Here is a 19264-nt window from a genome sequence, read left to right as displayed (position 1 = left end):
GGGGAGGCGCTGCGGGGCGGGGAGGCGCTGCGCACCGCCGCCCACACTGAGCGTGTTTGTAACCCGCTCACGGCCAGTCAGGTCGGGAAAGACTTCCGACATTATCGAGTCCAACCGTGGCCGAACACCAATATAGCACTGGGTGCCACGTCCAGGGACAGTGACTCCACATCGCCCTGGGCCGCCCATTCCAATGCCCGGTCGCCCTGTGAAGAAATTCCTCATAATGCAAAACTTAAACTCCACTGGTCCAGCTTAAGACTGCGGCCTCTCATCCTGCCGCTGGTTTCCCGGGACCAGAGCCTGATCCCCAGCCGGCAGTCCCCTCCTGTAGGGAGCTCTGCAGGGCAACGAGGCGCCCCTGAGCCTCCTCCGGGCTCGGCTCCCTCAGCCGCCCCTCGCAGCTGCGCTCCAGAGCCTTCCCCAGCTCCGCTCCCTTCTCTGGAATTCCAGCATCTCTTGGTGCGAGGGCTGGCTCCCCCTCCGGCCTTTCCCCAGGACACGCCAGGGCAAAGCTCACACAAGCCCGTTCACACCGCTGCGGCTGCCGGGGCTCCTTGGAGGAATCCCGCTAGCCAGGCCTGGCTCATCTTCATCCTCCTCTGCACAGGTCACCTGGCTGAAATGAAGGGACAGCTTGGAGCTGCTCTGCTGGAGCTCCAGCGAGTCATTCCAGCTCTGCACGGCCCAGGGCACAACCCGAGACTGAGAGCGTTAGAAATACATCAGTGGTGCGCAGAGTGCAAAAGCTTAGGAAGAAAAAGGTGCTATCAACTTAATCTAACTTGTTAATACCTTATGATTATAGTTACCCTCATTATTTAATTACCAGAGACAGACATTTTAGTGAGTTACAAAAATGTACAGTTTCACCTTGGTCATCTTTCCCTTCAGAATCTAATGCAGAAATAAGATCTAAACAAGCTTTGGAAAAGAGAGCTCTCATTTTGGACTGAGTATCAGCAGTGGGAAAGCCAGTGCTAATAAAACAATAATTGATGAAATTGAGAGTGACAAAGAGCTTTAGAGATTATTTAAATCCATACTTTGTAATAGCAGCAGCAAACATCCATCTATCCTTTATTATGCCTAAAAAACAAGTGAATACCCTCACCTCAGTGGTTTGACATTTTCTGTTTACAACTGGTCTTCAGCTTCCAGGCACGAGATATCAAAGAATAAAACAATGCTTTAGGAATGTTTAGCATCTCAGTTAAGACACTTCACAAGCACTAGCACAACCCAGCCCTGCGAGGCAAAACATGTGAGCAGCGAAACTGCTGACCTTGTTACAGGCACAGTCTTTGCTCCTTTGCTCCTTTCTCCGGGTGTTCAACTGTCAACTCGTCAGGAAAGGGCTGTCTGAGATCCTGCACAGGGTAGAAAACAATGTTACTTGGATGCTTCTGCTGCTACTGACATGAGCATTTCATAAAATAAACACATCCAACTGCTTTTCCTGTCCTGCTGGGACTCTCAATACACTATGCCAGCTGCTCAAGATTCTGTAACAGATGCGTTGCCGGGAACCGCATCACAACAATTTATATAACCCAGACACGAGGGGACTAAACCTTCCTCCACAGCTACCTACTGGTCATAATTATCTGCTCCTGTGGATGTGCCCTCAGTGGCTCTCCTGCTAATTAAACAGCAGTTTGGGTCATCCATCAAAAGAACAGGATGAGTAGAGCAATTGAGGCCATTAAAACAAGTCTTCAGCTGAAACAGGTGTGCACAAAGATTTGCAAACGAGTGCCAGTGCACAGGAGCAGAGCTGCTGGGGCTGTGTGTGAGGGTGAGGAGGTCAGCCTTCAGCAGCAGAGCTGCACTCCGCGAGCACCCAATGCTCCAAGGACACAGCATTGCTCCAGCTTAGCACTCACAGCATTTGGCAAATTGCCGAGGTACCAGCGAAAGGCTACAGCAGGCAGTGATACAGCACCTCACTTGTGTGTGTCAGCACCTCAGCTACAGCCTTATTTATACTCACACCACTTCTCCTTTCCCTTGGCAAGGCCTCAGCTCAGTGCAGATTTCAAAACAGTCCTGAAACAATGTGGATTTCAGCTACTCATGACAAGCACATCTGCCATGCTGCTGCACAAATTGGAAGCAGAAATGATCTTTGCCCTCATTATGCTTCTCTGCTGCTCTTCTGAGGCTGTAATGACAGAGACAGGACATGTACTGGCAGGTCTCAACTGGAATAAAAATTACTTTCTGGACCACAAGAGAGTTGCTGATATTGTGCCCCTTGTACCTCTCTGCTTCAGTACTGCCCTGGGAAAAAGGAAATGTGAGAGAAAAAAGGACTCAGTAAATTAAAAACAGCTCTTCTGCTAATTACATGAACATCCTCTTGGGAACACACCTGGTGACCAAGAAGTGAAACATTTGTTAATAAAAAATATCGTGTCCAGGTACCTGGACAGATGAAACAATGCCAGCAGCTCTGTGAGCATCACCCTCCCAACTCTATAAAGACACTGGGAGATGAGTTGTAACTGCAAGGGGGAGCTGTGTTTGTATTTCCTATTATCATCATCTTTATGTCATTATCCTCCTTTCATATTACATAGACAAGATTTAGGAAAGAAATAAGACCATTTAAAATATCTTTCTAGTTTAAGCCTTTTCCTCTACTCATATAGTCTCCTGCTCTTCCTCCTCCCCCTCCTTTTTTCTTTCCAACCAACAATTCCTCTCTATTTTCAGCCTGATGATTTCTGAAAAGTACAACCAAAATCAGAGTTTCATACTGAAATAAAAAGAAAACAACAGACTCATTTTTTTATGGCTCCAAAGAACTATCAAAGAAATCAGAAATCACTTCAGAATACCAGCACAGTTGGAAGCTGGCAATTTTTACCTTTACAAGCCACTTGTCACTGCATGACAATATTCTGTTCCTTCTCAACAGTTTACTTTGAGGCTGTAGAGGGAGCTACCCTAAAGTCTTCCTAGATGTCTGCAGATGAGGGTACTACAGAGACAGCTGCTAGAAGAGGGTCTCCATCTGGAAAAGCAGCTTGTAATCAACTGGAAAACCACATACAGCAGAGAAGCACCTCCACACAGCAGACTTATGAAGGAAACAGTTCCCAGTGAAACACTATGGCCTTCTCCTTGGCCAGTGGCTCACAGCACCAAATTCCTGCATCCCCAGGAGATGATTTATTAGTCACAGGAGTTGTGTTATATTTTTATTGTCTTCACAGATAAATCAGGCCAGCAAGACATCCGTAACCATACACACAAAATATTTATCAAAACAATTAACATTACAAATCTCCTTTTAAAATAATTTATTTCACCAATTCCTTTTTAAATGGTACTGTCTTACAACATACATTATTCAACAAAGATGTGCAGAACAGACTCTAAAATAAGAAACACTTAAATAAAGCAATTGTCTCAGATTAGACCCACATCCCAACTTGTAAATGTTTGCTGGAATACGCTTCTCTTGTAGGCTTGATTTTTGTGCTTACAAAAACAGCATCAAGTTTCAGATGTTGAAGAGAGCAAATTATTTTTAAGGTAAGTTTGCATTCAGTTCAACATACAAGGCAACCAAATGATTCTGTCATTAACGTTAGCATCACGTATATTTTAGTTCACTGCACTAACATTTAAACTAAAACTTCAAACCACATAATCTTTTAAGTGACTAACATTTAGAAGGCAAGCAGTAATATCCTGAAAGCTTACAAAAGACAGGGGCACACAGCTAAGACGGGGGCTCACTCGACAAAGGCTGAGGGTGTGTGTATGGCTGCTTTTTTTTGTAGGACGCCCACCTGCAGACGGGACAGCAGTGTCGCCCGCCCGCCAGCCACTTCATGATGCAATTCTGGTGGAACACGTGGCCACAGGGCAAGCCCATCAGCAGGGAGCCCTTTGCAAAATTTTCTAGACACACCACGCATTCCGTACAGTGCAACATGTCAGAGGGCCAGGCTGACCAGTCTGGCTCCAGGTCACCTGCGGAGCTGTATGAGCTGTAGGACCTGGCCTGGCGTTCGCATGGCTCGTGGTGACAAGAGTGAGTGGCACATGAACACGCCTCAGCGCCGCCCTGACGCTCTCCCTCGCTGCACCTGTGGAACGTGCTCAGCTCATCGTCCTCCGAGACCTCTCTGTCGCTACTGAAGACCTCTTTGTTTTCACTCTCAGAGTCACTTTCGCTGTCTGGAAAGGTTTCCAGCATTTCCTCATCAGAGTGGGAGCTGAGGCATTGAAACCTCCACATGGGTAAGTTTTTTATATAATCAGTTGGTATCAGAGGGTGAAGCCAGAGATCGGGGAAGGCCAACCGCTCTAGCAACAAATCCGGGTCTTCATCCCAATCTGAGTCAAAAGGGAAGTGTTGAAAAGAAGCAATGGGATGAAACAGGTAGCTGGTGTACCAGTCCCACAGGCTCGACAGCCACTCCAGATTATTAGCATTTACTTCATCCATGTTGTTATTGCGCCTTCGCTTCTTCTCAAAGTAATCAATTAGCAAACCGTGGCCAAGGTACGTGCTGAGGAAGAGGGCTGGATGAGAAGAGTAGAACATCCAATCTGCCCTCACCCAAGAAGCCAAAGTAGTTGTGTTAGAGTACCTGAAGAGTTTTAAACTGTACTCATAAAAGCTGTCTAAGTAGGGTAGTTGCAAAAAACCTAACACTGGCAGCCAGGAAATAATTAATAGTGAATTATACGTCCCTAAAGTGCTTATAAGAACCACAAAACGCTTAATAGTGGCGCCTTGTGTAATAAACAGGTCCATCCAAGCCATCAGATTAACCAAAACTAAACTTAAAACAAATAAATCGTTAACTTCTGGTTGCAACGAGCGCAAAAAGGAATCCATGGCACGTAGTGATATAAATTCACCAGTGTTATTTCCATACCTGTAAATCCCCTCAGGAGTCCTCAGTATGTATGATGGTGTCTTGTAGATACCAATTTCTGCCATGTAACTTTTATTGTCCCAGTTTTCCACGTTGACAAAAATAAACTCTACTCTTCCAGTAAACTTTACACTTAGTGCAGAGAAGAACGCCGGAGGCTGGTCGAGGTTGGCAAACAGGTATATTTTCACCCGGTACTGGTCACTTTTGTTCCATTCTTCTTTCAAATGTTCCGAGTTGTAGATGGTTTTGATCCGAGAGGCAGCGTGGGCTGTGATCCATTTGAAGATGTGCTCCACTTCAATCCTGCGCCCGCTGTATTCCTTTAGCATGACTTTTCCCTTGGAGGTACTGGTTTGTGGAACCGACATAATGAGGGTGGATTTCAGCCAACCCCTCCTCTTGCAGTATCTACAAAGAAAATGGTAGGTTAGATTCCAGAACTGAGTCCTTACATTTCTATTCTAAGCCCAAAAATGAGACATGCTGAGCACCTGGGAACCCTTATAATATAATAGCAGGAAATAAGGGTACCCAATATTATCTGGCAAAGCATATTTATTCTTACAATACCTTTATATCTTACAGGAATATTGCAAAGAGATATGCATTCATAAAACAGGAAGAGGAATAGTGTTAATTTTCACAGGTCATTAAAGTAAACAAGGCCATGCAGGCATTGGTGCTTTGTAACTGGATTTGAATAATACACAAGCTGACTTCTTGCTTTAAAGCTTTAATATTAGAAGCTACTTTTCCTTGGCCTTCCAGGCAAGAAGAAAACCACTTCAGTGTAACTTAATATCCCACAGCTTTACCAGTGCTCCCTTCCATCCTGGTTTTGCCAAGCAGCTGTGGGGTGAAGTTGAGCAGACACTCTGGTCTGTTTGCAGTTGCTTTAATGAAGTTGACAAGTGTCTACTTCCTACTGGGACCATTTTCTCAAGAAGCAGACAGGCTAAGGGGTGAGTGAGAGAGCTGGCCACAAAACCAGCAGAGTAGGAAGCAACGCACATGGTGCTGGATGATTTGGGCTAAAAAAATACCCAAGCTGTCTGGCAGGCAGATGGGATGAACCCCAAATCCAAAAGTAAAAGGCTCTTCATGGCTGAACCCTGAGTCATGGTCCAGAGCACAGTAACTCTCACAAGATCCCTTTTCTCATGCTTCTTTGCTACCAGTATCACTACACCAAATTATCTAGTCCTCCTTTAAGGAAATATCTGGCAAGCTTCAACAATCAAAATATGACAGAGTAGATAGGCGTGCAATGTCTGAGAACGCTGCACATTGGGATCACCAGCCTCATTCACCTCAGCCATCTTACCTGGCTCCTCTGTGGTTTTGGTCTGTCAACGTGTATTTAGACAATTACAACTCCCCTTTGCAGGAAAATGAATGCAGCATTTTTAGAAACAGCCATAATGTATTACACTGCTAATAAAGGTGTCCTGATTACTGCAGCATGTAGTGTTCATCTGAATTTCAGCTGCAACCTGATGAAAACTATTCACAAGGGTTTACTTGACGAAACATTTCTTGTATTAAAAAAATTGAATTAATTTAAAACATGGTATTTGATCAGAACATTAAGGCTACTTAGGAAATATGCAAAGAGAAACACTGCCAAATTTTGAAGATGTTCAAATACAAGATTATTTTGCATAAGCACTACAAAGCCTAAGAATTTCCTCTTATGATTAACACTGAAATTCCTGTAAACATTTAGGACTTAAGCTGTATAAAATGTGCGTATGCATACATGCCACTGGAATTCTAGACAAAGTCTCCTGTCATGTAAAGAAAACGCCTCCAACAAAATGTTTAAAAAAAGCCTCTTTTTACAGCAGCAGAGATTTATTAATAGCGTCTTTGGCTCTGCTCTTCTTCCTTGTTAGAAATCATATGCAAACACAGTGACTCTTGCACAGCACACTATGTGTTGTCCAAGGGTGTGTGCCAGTTTATATATAAACATACATTTGTCAGGGAACAGGATTTGTCAGTAATTCTGGGAGGCAGGCACTGTATGCAAGGTTCATGCTAACCTGTGCTTCCCCTTCCAGATGGTGATATAACGACTCTAAAACTGATATATTCAGCTTTGTCCTAAGCAAGCACAGTTCCTTTCCCTGAATACCTAGACTGGAAGGCCAAACTCTTCTCTTCATTCCTCTCCACTGCTATACTCTCCACAGTCTAATCATGCATTTCCCACACGACACTTTGGGAAGCTGCAGAGCTGATAAATAATGTAATGGAGCATTCTGAGCAGACTTTAGGAGAGATAAAAACATGAATAAAGCCACCTTCTGTCACAGCTACTTTTACAACACAGCAAGCCCTGCTGCTAGAACACAGCTGAGCCTTAAGATATTCTTGGGATTTAGATAATCCTTTAAGGATATACCTGGGGTCACTGGAACAGTTAAAAGTGCCAGTACGTATGCCGAATCTTGAGACTTTCTTCACCATTTTCTCCCAGTGGACTTTACCCACCAGTGGGCTTCTGTCGTTTGCTATGACCTATTGCCAAAAGGAAATACTAGTTTAGTATCACAGTCAGTTTGGTTCCTGAAATAAAGAGCAAGTTTCAAGAAAAGAGAGCGCTGGTCATGCTTGATACTCCTTCCCCTTGTTTTAGGACACAGAGTATGAATGTACAACTGGGAGTCATGGTAAATGTCTTTGGAGACTGAAGTTCTAAGACAGAAATGTGGTTCTGTAGAGAGAAAGAAGCGCATCATCATGCTAAGAACATGTTAAGAATACTAAAATCAGTGGTAGTTAATAAAAACTTTGGTAAAATAACAAAATTATCATTAACCAGTTCATAGTAGGGAAAAGAGGGGTGCAGCAGGTTCCTCTTCTTTGCAATAAAAAAAACCCATCATTTTATTACAATTCTCCCTCAGAAGTTACAACCTACCAAAGAAACATTGTCTCAGAGCAAGCAGAATGAGTGGGAATGCATGTACCTGGTACCAGATTAAACTATCAACAGTCGTTCCTGAGCAGTGGAAACTACTGATTAAACTCCCAGATAATGCCTAAGGATCTTGACTCCTTCCAGCTTTGCCCATGACTCACTCTGTAACTTTATGTGACTGTTCCACCAACTCCAGTGTCCCATCTGCCATTTCAGGATTATCACTTGCTGTGATATAGCCCAAAGTTTAATTTGCTCTAACCCAGGATATTAAAGTTGTACTTCAGGTTACCTCACTGTAAACTACTGACACAGATGACAAAGAAGCAGCATTCATCCTCTGACTTATAACTGTACAGGGAAAGGGAAAAACCTCACAAGGAGAAGAAAATTCTGCCTGCCACCAGCTGACAGGTAATTTTGAATGACATGACTGATCATGCACTATTCCACGAGCCACCGCATTTTCTATGTTGGAAATGCTTCACATGCTTCTGCAGGCTTACTGGCAGCCACTTAAAATATATTTTTAAATTAAATATTGAAACTTCCATTTGTTAGATATTTGTTTACCCACCATTAAATCTATCCCAATCGTTTTCTGACTTAATAACCTCAAATGTCAGCTTGCCCCTGGAAGTTGGGCTGTCACCATGATTAACAGTTCTCTGTGGACATGCTGAGATTCAACCTAGAAACTGTGTCCAGCCTTTGAGGCTCATAAATATTATCTGCTTTGTGGTAAGTTGCAGCCTCTCAGAATTTTAAAATAGAAGAATTCACCAAGCAGAATGTTCTACATAGGGAAACGAACTGAAGTCACAGATTACACTCCTATTCCACTAAGCCCAAAATGTTTAAATAACACTGGAGGTGAAAATCTAGGTAAGAATCCCTCAAATTATTCTTAAAACATACATCATATAGAAAAGCTTTTTTGATTAGATAAAAACCATCACAGACTGAAGACAACCAGCTGGGAAATCTACTGTATTACATCACCCAATGTGACTGAAGCTTTGGGTATTCTAAACTTCTTCCTTTCATGCACTTCAGTCAAGGGAGACCAAATTCCTAAAGACACCTTAAAGCCACATAATAACCTTAAAATATCCTCAGAACTACTATGACATGATAAATGCATCCAACGTGGCAAGGAATCACTATGTTTTATTAGTAAGCATAGAAGTAAAACTCTGGTGACTCTTTGTTACAACTACTCAGTGACTGGCTTCTTCCAAAACTCTGTGTGCATGTTCTGAAACAGCGATGAGAGAATGTTAATGTGTGCAGGAGGACAGATTCTGCTCACTGTTCCTTCTGCCTGGCACCACAACATTCCCTTTAAGGGTCAAGACAAAAATCTGTTGCAAATACAGTCACCATTATATTTTACTGTCACCTGCGTGTACTGGTGGATTTTTTAACAGCAGCTTAATTCCTTTCCTATGAAAAAGTCTTTCCTCCTGGAGAAAGTTATTTATACTGAAGAACAATGACCTAAGTAGCAGTCTGTATTTTGTAACTACATAGAGGAACCCTACTATGGTTTTGCACACTGAAGCTTCATAAAATATTTTGGGCTTGTGCTTTTTTACCTCATTATGGAAAAAAATCCAAATAAACATGTCCATTGCAGCTGCTCCTTGCAGACAACACCCACTTACAGCACTGGGAGCTCACAATGCCAAGGCAAAGCTTTGTATTTTGGAAAGCAGTCACTATCCCTGTGCATGAGGGAGTCCAAGAAAATACTGCAGGTTAAGCCATCAAAATGTACTTCAGCTTAAAAATAACCTGCAAACACTTGTAACAGATTTTATTTAAGAAGTGTGAATTTTGATAAGAAATTTAGCTTAAAAACCTGTGACTGAGAAGACTGGGAATTTGAATGTGGAAGAGGCCTGGAAGTTCTTCAAGCCCATGGTGTTAAAGCTATCAGGATTTTATATTTCAAGTAAGGCAAAAAAAAAAAAAAAAGGTTGCCAAGTCCTGCACTTCTTCCTAGCAATCACTTCCAAAGAGAGGTTAGAAATAGTTTGACAATCTACAAGGATTGAAATGAAGGTCAAAAGGAAGAGCTATCAAAGACAGATATGCAAGTAAAGAAAAGTAAGGAAAAATGAGCTATTCAAGTTAGACCACACAAAAGACTATTACAAGCTGTACTAAAAGGTTTTTCAGTCATATAAATAAGAATAGAACAGGGGGAGAAGAAGCAGGATCACCAAACAATGAAGACAGGATAGAAATGTAAGATAATTTTCTTTTTATAGTTAAATTAATACTGTGACTCAGTTTTCAGTGAAGGGGGGAGGGGAGTGGTTGGCCATGGACCAGTTAGCAAATTTATGGGAAGAAACTACATCACCTGAAGGTGAAAGCAGAAGTCAAGTTAATATACTTAAATCAGAGTAAGCAGGATATCTCCATCCTAGAACTGTAGCACAAGCACACAGGATCACAGGTGAACCTGTGAAAATTTCTTGCAAACCCCTGTCAGACCAATTCACATTTTGAGAGGACAGAGGTTTGTAGCTATATTTAAGAGCAAATGAAAGAAAAAAATCCCACCAGGCTGATTTCAATAGGATGCAAAACTGTAGAAGAAGTTTTAGAAGTGCAGAGACAGTTGCATTTTCCAACTCTTTCCAGCATGCACCTACTAAAAATGTATCATTTCTGATTGAGAAAAACTTTCCCTAAAGGAAAAGAACTGAGTTTCAAGAGAAAAAGGGAACATAATACCCTATTTGTAGTTTGGTAGTGTATCATGTATTCTGCCACATGGAAAAATTACATGAGCGCTACAGATAGGATTTTATAGTGAGTGAAAAAAAAAGTTAGTTCTAAAATGAGCAAGACATTTGCTACAGCAAAAAGTCAAAATGCCAGAAACTTAGACTTCTTAATAGATTTACCTTAGAGCTCAGTTCAGCATTTATTCCCATTAATGCCCTTCCTGTGGGAATGTGAAGTCTCCCAAAGCCATTTGTAGTAGACATAAAACTGGGAAGCACATCCATGTGGGAAAGAGGATTACAACACCATGCAGGAAGAGCTGCACAAATCTTGTAATGCAGAGTGTCACACATGAAAATGGATTCAGTAATGAACAGGACACTTGGGGAGTTCATCAGTTAGAAACAGCAATGACAGGAGGAAACGCTTGGGGCTATCAGCTGCTCCACAAGAAAACATGAGCCATCAATATTAACTGGCTGCAAAACAAGCAAAGCCCAGGGTAATATCAGACCTGACAAAACAAACTGGTTGATTGACCTCACTTACTGGGAGGAGTGTGGTTAGCATCAGGACTCTGAGAAACTAAAGGGCAATTTATGTCCAACAGGAACAAATTAGCCCTGAATACACCCAAGTCAGAAGTCAGAAACACATTTCCAAGAAGAAAACAGTCAACAGGAGCATTTGAACAACTTACAGTGTAAGAGAGACAGCAAAATATTTTCTAAACACACATTGTACAGTCTAGCAGAAAGCTGAACTAGGTCATCAGAAAGGTCCCTTTCAATCATACACTCTATTTATTTTTATAGAAATAAAGCCCAAGCTCCTGGGAGAAGGTACCTTTTAGAAGATCAGCTAACACAGATGGGAGACAAACACCACGTCTGGAGAAGCACAAACCCTCTCAGCTTTACTTATTATTAGCTATGTTCACAATCTGTGACGTATCACATGTCAGAGTGACAAGTAAGACAATGAGGGCAACTCAATTAATCCATTAATCACCTAAATGGGATAAGGGAATCCAATAGGATCACAGTAACCCTGCTATTTAACAACTTCACTTCACAGAATGGATCTGGTCTCTAACCCACACCTAACCCAGGCCAGAGGACTGGCTGACTGCAGGGTCTGAATTGCCATCTCTCTAATACTGTAAATGCTGAGATTCTGATGATTTCAAAACACAATTGAATAGGAAGCTTTTGCAATGGAAAAGTTCTCATGACACTGAATTACACACAATTACCCCCAAAGAGTTCAATCAAGAATGCAATTAGAAAAATATAATTATTTTGATCTATATAGTAAAGTAGTAATAGTTATGACATTAAAGAATAGACTTAACAAACAAATATCCCAGAGCCAGAAAACAACACTTGGAAAAAGAGGACTAAGTCAGCAAGGCACTTTGCCTCTCTTGCCTAATCCAAACCCAATATTACAATAGCTACTTTATAACCATCACGGATCCAGCTGCTCCTTAATTTCCAAGTAACATTAAGCATCTTTAAAGATTATTTTATGAAACATAGATTCTTAAAATACAGGTAAAAATACGACTGAAATTGAAGAGGCTTGAGCAAGCACAGCTGATGTTAGAGTCTGCTGCACCACTGCAATATGCAAAGACAGACTCCTTTTCTGCTACTCCTGAAGTACTTAAGCATGACATGATGATGACCTCACTTGAGCACTATCCTGTTTTCTGTGCAATTAAATCAAATTTTGCTCAATTTCTTTCAGACAGGTATGTAGAGATCTCAAAGCAGGTCACAGGAACGAGATTTGTTCTCAGGAAGTTTTGAAGCTCGCTCACAACTAAAAGCATTCAAATATCACAAGGCATGACAATGAGTCAGAGAGGGGCAAAAGCAGAACAAACACTTCATGTGCTCCAGCTCTCATTATTTTAACCAATTCTAGCTGGGACAGCAAGTGTCAGGCACATCTGCTCATGCCAACAGCACACAATTTCAAATACACAGTAATTTGTCACAACTTGGGTTTACAGCTCGGCCACAAAGACAACGACTCCAAGCGCTCCTCAGCTCTGGGCACTAAGGCACTGTGACAGACTTTACACCATCAGGAAGAACAAAACCCATTAAATAAGAGACACCATTCCCTGCTGCACACACACACATCCAGGCAGTTCTCTCAGAAGCAGTCAGTCTCACCCAGCCTCAGAAAGTCACTCTCCATGCAAGGAATACAGGCATTTGAATCTGAAAAAAACCTGTGTAGTTTTGCCAAAGATAAAAGTGATTTCTAACTCACTTAATGAGCTGGTAAGGTTGCATGAATATGAGAATTGTCTGTCTGGTTCAGTGGTTTCCAGTTTGAAACACCAATGCACTGCTGCACAGTGCCTGCAGAGGGTAAATGAGCAGAGGAAACTTGATATTGCTGTCAAGATTCCATGCATGCCCTAGAAGATTTTTAGGGGTCCACAAAGATTGAAAAAGGCTTCTATGACTAGAGTTTTTGAACCTTTTTCATCAACAGTTATGCTGCAAACTCTGCTTCTATATAAAAAACAGAAGTAAAAATACAATTAATTATAAATGGACTGGTAATTTACTTATTAGAAGCTTGAGAAAAAAGCTCACTTATTCCAGATAATGTCAGTAAGTTTCTACATGAATGTCTGCACTTCTACTAATTCTGAGACATCTCGCTTTCTGTTTATTATTTGACAATGTGTTAATGAAACTGAATTTCCACTTAGACTCTCTTTCCTAAGAATTCACAACTCATTCAGAATCCACCCATATGGACTGCAGATATCTGAGGATTTTTTGCCTTTCTTTTCTGAGAAAGAGATTGTGAGAAATCACATCAAAATAGGCAAAGATTACATCCATCACAAGCATGCAAAAATTGACCACCTCAAAATTCTGTGCAGTTTCTCCAGGGAAGTGAGGTGACCTATGCACTGATCTGGACAGTCAGCTATGCTGTCAGTTAAGTCAGAGATTGAGAATAAATGAGTTTCTGCAATGAGTTAACACAGATACACAGGCACTACAAGGACTATTGCATTCCAGCTGATGGTATTCTGCACCCTTGACTGGATAAGTCACTCAAGAAGAAAACTGAAACTTAAAATCAGGTGTCCTGTGGTAAATGATCCTGAAGGGCTATTGGAAAAGACACAAATACTGAATTATGTATTTTGAAAGAACTGAGTGTTTCTACTTTGTTTCTTTTTAGCAAGAACAGCTGATCACCTGGAAAAATTCAGAATGCAAATAAATATGAAAATCACTCATCCTACGTGCAAGCAAAAGGAAGAACAAACAAACCATCACCACCAAAACGCTGTAGGCACATCCCTTGCCCTGTGACTACACCACTTGAACTAGAAACTGAGATGCAGAACAGACTGCAGAATTTTATATCCATAATAATGGCCTTTGCAGCTCTACCAGACCCAATCAAAAGGTCTGTCCTCGTACTTCAATGCCAAGAAGAAAGTTCCCCTTTAGGGAATATGTTATAGTAGAGACTTTTAAAATAAAAATATGCAGTAATTTAGATTTTAACTTCATTCAGAGAGGAGTTTTATCTGTAGAACATTTTCAAAAGCCATACTGACTACGACACTGTTGGATGTGACAGGCTTCTAGAGACTAACCAGAGCGTGGAAAAGTAAGAACATTACATACAACTCCCCTAACCAACAAGAGAAGCAGCTCCAGAAACTACAAGTCACCCTCCTTGCCAGCCAAAGAAGTGCACAACAGCAGCTGGCAAGCAAGAACAGCATAAAAGGAAAGGTGATGAGATCATGAGCTAATAGGAGAAAGAACATGCTGCTGTCTGTGGCTCTGTGGAAGTGCCACACAGGAGCTGTGAACAGCTACACTGGTAAACAAATTACCACTGCACCAGGATGCTTTGCATGTGGATTTCCAGAAAATAAAGAAACAAAGCCACAAAACACTTATTCCCTGTGTACTGACTTTGACTTTTTTCACGGAACTCATCTTGCTGACTCTAAATTATAAACTCAGACCCCAATTTTTGTCAAGCATATCAAGAAATAGTAATTGTTTCCTCTTTTTTTCCTTTGATTCTCTGCAGACAGTGACGGCTATCACACTCCTAGCCTGTGCCACATCAGAAATTTCATTTATATGCATCTCCAAAGTCTCAGTCCTCTCATATACCATCACAAAATGTTCAAACCAACTCAAGCAACAGCCACTGTGCCAGCTGAGGCAGAACTGCTCCTCTCCCTCTGCTCCTTTCCAGCAGACCCCAGAGAACAGGGATTGAAGGCTCAGGATATTGCAAAGGATCTGGAGATCCTTTCTGCTTCCCAGCCAGCAGCACCAGAGCAGGGGAATCTCTGACCTTGCCCATGGCCACCAAACCCACCCATGAGGCATCCTCACTCCCCTGCATGAGCATCGAGCTGGGTAATTAGATGGAAAGTTTCCACAGGATTCCAAACAGCAAAGGAGGATGGGCAACGGAGGGAATCAAGAACTGGGAAACAATAGCAAAAACCAGCTCTGCAGGGATAAGGTCTAAGAAAAGGAAAACCTGTGAAGAACCATGAAGAATCTAGCATAGGAGTTATCCAGACAAGAGCTGTGGTGGGAAATTGAGCAAATGAAAACTCAAAGTGATGAAAACTCGAAAAGCAAGAATGAAAAATAGAAATTCGACATCTCTTGTGGTTTTTATTGTAGAGAAACAGACAAATAGTGCTCGGCAAGTAAATTATTCTGTAAATTCCACTAATTTTTTTTTCCACAGCTATTGTGACCAACTGAATAGCTGTGCAAATATTCCCAGAATGATGACAACATTCATCTCACTGGAGATATCAAAGCACAGCCTATCTGACCTGCTATTAGGATGCTAGTGGAAAATACATTACAAGTAAAATTCTGCAAGCAAGAGACAACAGAGAACTATCATATTTCACCCTATTGAGCTGCACAGGGAGGAGGGAAGGTTTTTCACAGCATATTCATGCTTGTATTTGTCAACTAGTTTGGGGACGTGTAAACTGCCTTTCAACACTCTCTCTCTGCTTGAAGAATACCCTCCTGTATGATTCAAACCTCAAACTTGGATTCAATAAACTCCAAATATATCTTTCCCAAAACACAAAGGCCACTCCAAGTCTGAAGCTAATATGTCCTCTTGTCTATTTTGGAATGAGATCTAATGTGGTGACAATGCAGGCCTAATAAATAAGATTATGAAGATTTAATGACTTCGTGTTAAATAGAAAACATGAAGTGAGACTAGATAAACCAGGCAGGAGCTGTCAATGGAACAATTAATTGCCTGGTGGGGAATTCACCTGATGTGGCTGTTAGGAGGAAACTTATGCCTTAAAAAAACACCCTCTTATCAACAGAGAAGTTGACATAGAAAAATAACTTCAATATTTTGGTCTAGGTTACTTATGTTCTCAGGAATGATGATTAATTGCTTCAAAATCCTATTGGAAAAAGTCTGTCTTTATTTTCCTAAATGATTTCTTGTTCTTATGCAGCCCTTGGAAATCAGACTGTAAAACTCATGGGCACAAAAGGCTTGGGAGAAAGTTGACTTCAAGCCACTGGAATAAGTTGCAGAAGCAGCCTGCTAGTGTGGGAAGTTGCCAGACTGAGATCCTTCCTGCCTTTGTGAAGAGCCAACAGAGATTTTACAAATGCTCTAAGCCCCTTAGACAAGCAGAAACTTAAACTGGTTGGGTCTGAGCATATGATGCAACCAAAAGGAAGAGCAGCAGCAGGAGCCTGTGCCAGCTGGGAGCATCTGTACTAATGCACCTACTTCACACATTACAAGGCTCTTACAAACCCAGGGCCAAGGACTTGCATACTCTTTGTACTTCAGTGTGTGCTGCTCTGCTTTTTTTCTGGTTCTAAAATGCCTGCTTTTCAAAAAGCAACCCAAAGAATAACAGGCTTTTTTTTTTTTTTTTTTCCCTTCTTCCTGTCTCTATAGGAACTCTGGCACTTCCAGCCTTTCTTGTTTTATTTCTCCATTCCTCATCTCCTGGATAAAGTTTATCTTTGTCACCATCTCTCTGTTACAAGCTTTTATAGCTAGTTAACTACCCTCATAAACTCCTCCTTTGAAACACATTTTGGGTGTGATTAATATATATTAAAGCAAAAGGTCAAATTTATATACCTGTACCAGCCAGATCCCATCTTTTGTATCTTCTACAAGCTCATAGAAATGCATTTCACCACTGAAGTTTGTACTGGAAACCGATTCAGAGGCCTCTTCCTCCTTGAGAGCTGAATAAAGCTCTCCTTCCATGAGGTCTCCTGAAAAAGAGACAATTGGAAAAATTAAATTAAAATGGCACTGGAGAAAGATTATTTCATGGATTCTGGTAACAGTTTAACTAAGTATATTTGCATGGTCGTTCAGAGAACCTTTTCAGTGCAAAGGTAGCTAAACCTTAAGTTGTTACTATAATTCTATCTCTGGTGACGTGACTGTGAACAATTTGACTTCAGTTAGACCTCAGACGACATGAATACTCTGCTTCTGAATCCACAGATGCATCACACATGCACAAGCACACAAAGGAATAAAGGAACATCTTCTAAGGCTCATTCTCTGCAAAAAACAACATTCAGTGGCTGAGTAATTTTAGTCAATACATCTTTGCTTTTGTTTCACAGGATTGCAGTGTTGCAGCAAGCAATTTCTTAACACTGATAATTCAAACAGACTTCCAGAATTTCAATCATTAATTCTGGACCCAGTGTACGTGGTCCTGTTGCTAGTAAAAATCTCATGCAGACCAATTTAGCTGTTGTTTTTTGTTTGTACAGTTGGGAAAAGTTCCCATGAACTCCAAATGCAGAGACATAAAGAGCTCATGGTAAAATCATCTGATTATGTTTCCTTCATAATCTCATTTCCTTCTCGTGTTTTGTTCCACAATCATTACAAACACTGTTAATGACAACCCGCATTCTAGTAACTAATCTACTAAGCTTTAAGAAATGAAGTCTTGTCCAAAACCAGTTTCCTTAAAAAGATAAAAATAAGTACAACAGCTGAAATCGTTTAGGGGTTTGCAAAAATATTCATAAAATTTAGAGGGGGGGAAAAAAAAACAAAACACAAGCACAGAAAAATGCTGCAAAGCCTGTTGGTATGAGAAGTGTTTCCTTGACATTTGAAGAAGTTGATTAATACAGTTTGTAACACTTCCCTGCAGCATATGCAACCCAAACATCATGACATCATGAAAGTACCTGACAGCCAAGGAGTGAAAGTGATTGGAAACAAAAGTGAAAGTGCCTAATGCTTTTTACTGTTGGAGCAGCAAAGCCAATAATCAAGACAAAAACATAAATAAAAAATGAACAGTAACAGCAAATTAGATTTAAATGCACAGAATTCATATAAATTATTTAAACCAGCAATTTTAAGGTTATATGGCAGGCACTACATCCATACAAATCTTTTTCCCTCCCTGTCCAGACATTAGAGACCCTCACTGCCTATCCCGACTGCTGGGATTCCTCTCTTGCCTGGATCACCAGCCCTTCCATCATTGATTTAAAAGCAACTACTCACATTTTCCTGCTTGGCTGGCACTACAGCTATTACATCAGCCCCATCTCCCAGTCCTTGGGGCCAGCTCCCTCCGACTGCTCCAGGCAGCTTCCTTACTGTCAGGACACTTCTGCCATTCTTACATCTCCACTGCTCTTCATGAGCCCCGAGAAGTTCATCTCCTTCACCTGGTTCTCCTTACTCCTGAAATGCCTCCCTGCCTTTTTCCGAGCTGATTTTTGTATGCAGGATCTAGTTCTGCTCCCCTTGTATAAAATCATCTCAACCCTGGGTACCCATCCCTTGTGCTCCTCAGCTATGAAATCATCGCTTTCCTTGGGGCCCATCTTGATAACCGTACCTGTAACAAACCCAGCAAACGGGTGGGAATACAGGGGAACAAGCCGGCCCCAGCTGTAAACAGTAGCCTACTGCAGCTATTTGGAGTCTCTCCTCCTCGTTTTTCACGGCAGACGACATTCGGTCGCATCTGTGCCACCCGCACTGACCCGACCGCCCGCAGCGGAACTCGCGGGGAAGGGGAGGGGAGGGAAGGGCCGCTGCTGCTGCCCCGTCCAGCGCAGGCCTTTCGCTCGGCGCAGCCCGCCCGGGCTCACAACACCGCCGGGCTTTGACCGTCCCCCCCCCGAGGTCCCCGGGCTCCCTCCATGGACCCCCTTCCCGGAGGGAGCCAGCTCCAGCTCTCTCTCCAAACCCGCCCTGCGAAGGGAAGCAGCGCCCGCGTCTCCATCCAAGGGCGGCCGGAGCCCGGGCGGGGGTGGCCGGGCAGCGACCTCCGTCCGTCCCCCCGGGTCACGGGGGAGCTGCGCGTACCTGACTTCTCCACCAGCTCCCGCACATCCTTCTTCTCGGGCAGCCCCGAGTGCCCCAGCCCGCGGCACTCCAGGATGGTCCGCAGCTTCCTGAAGCTCAGCGCCACCGGGTCCACCAGCTGCGTGGCGAGGAAGCCGCTCTCGTACCACGCCACGGCCTCGAACACCCGGGCCAGCACGAAGAGCGCCAGGAAGTAGAGCAGCAAACAGCACAGCTTCACCCACATCTTCCCGGGAGCGCCGAGCCGGAGGCCGGGCTGGGGAGGGAGGGAGGGGAGCGGGGGCTATCAGGGGAG

The 19264-nt window shown here is 42.5% G+C and overlaps 1 protein-coding gene across 2 annotated transcripts; it reads right to left on the bottom strand.

The window, feature by feature from the left end:
* Window positions 1-3291: 3291 nt before the first annotated feature.
* Window positions 3292-19264, bottom strand: RNF103 (ring finger protein 103). Of its 2 annotated transcripts, XM_021535733.3 has the most exons (5): window positions 18970-19264; window positions 16747-16886; window positions 7312-7427; window positions 4902-5312; window positions 3292-4529 (listed from the first exon to the last, which is right to left on the bottom strand). In XM_021535733.3, the coding sequence occupies exons 1-5, from the start codon at window positions 19193-19195 to the stop codon at window positions 3734-3736; spliced, it is 1689 nt and encodes a 562-aa protein (XP_021391408.1). In that variant the 5' UTR covers window positions 19196-19264; the 3' UTR covers window positions 3292-3733. The 2 variants fall into 2 exon arrangements, with proteins under 2 accessions (XP_021391408.1, XP_021391407.1); XM_021535732.3 differs by having other exon boundaries at window positions 3292-5312.

This window comes from Lonchura striata, chromosome 4 (assembly GCF_046129695.1).
Source record: "Lonchura striata isolate bLonStr1 chromosome 4, bLonStr1.mat, whole genome shotgun sequence".
Classification (NCBI taxonomy): domain Eukaryota; kingdom Metazoa; phylum Chordata; class Aves; order Passeriformes; family Estrildidae; genus Lonchura; species Lonchura striata.
Note: the sequence above shows the minus strand (reverse complement) of the source record. Positions and strands in the feature narration are given on the sequence as shown.

Coding starts and splice junctions, on each gene's coding strand:
- RNF103 (XM_021535732.3), bottom strand. CDS start 19,195: ATGTGGGTGAAGCTGTGCTGTTTGCTGCTCTACTTCCTGGCGCTCTTC. Junction 7,428..16,746: donor ATGGGATCTGGCTGGTACAG/GTATATAAATTT, acceptor TTTTGGCAATAG/GTCATAGCAAACGACAGAAG. Junction 5,313..7,311: donor AACTGTTCCAGTGACCCCAG/GTATATCCTTAA, acceptor TTTTCTTTGTAG/ATACTGCAAGAGGAGGGGTT.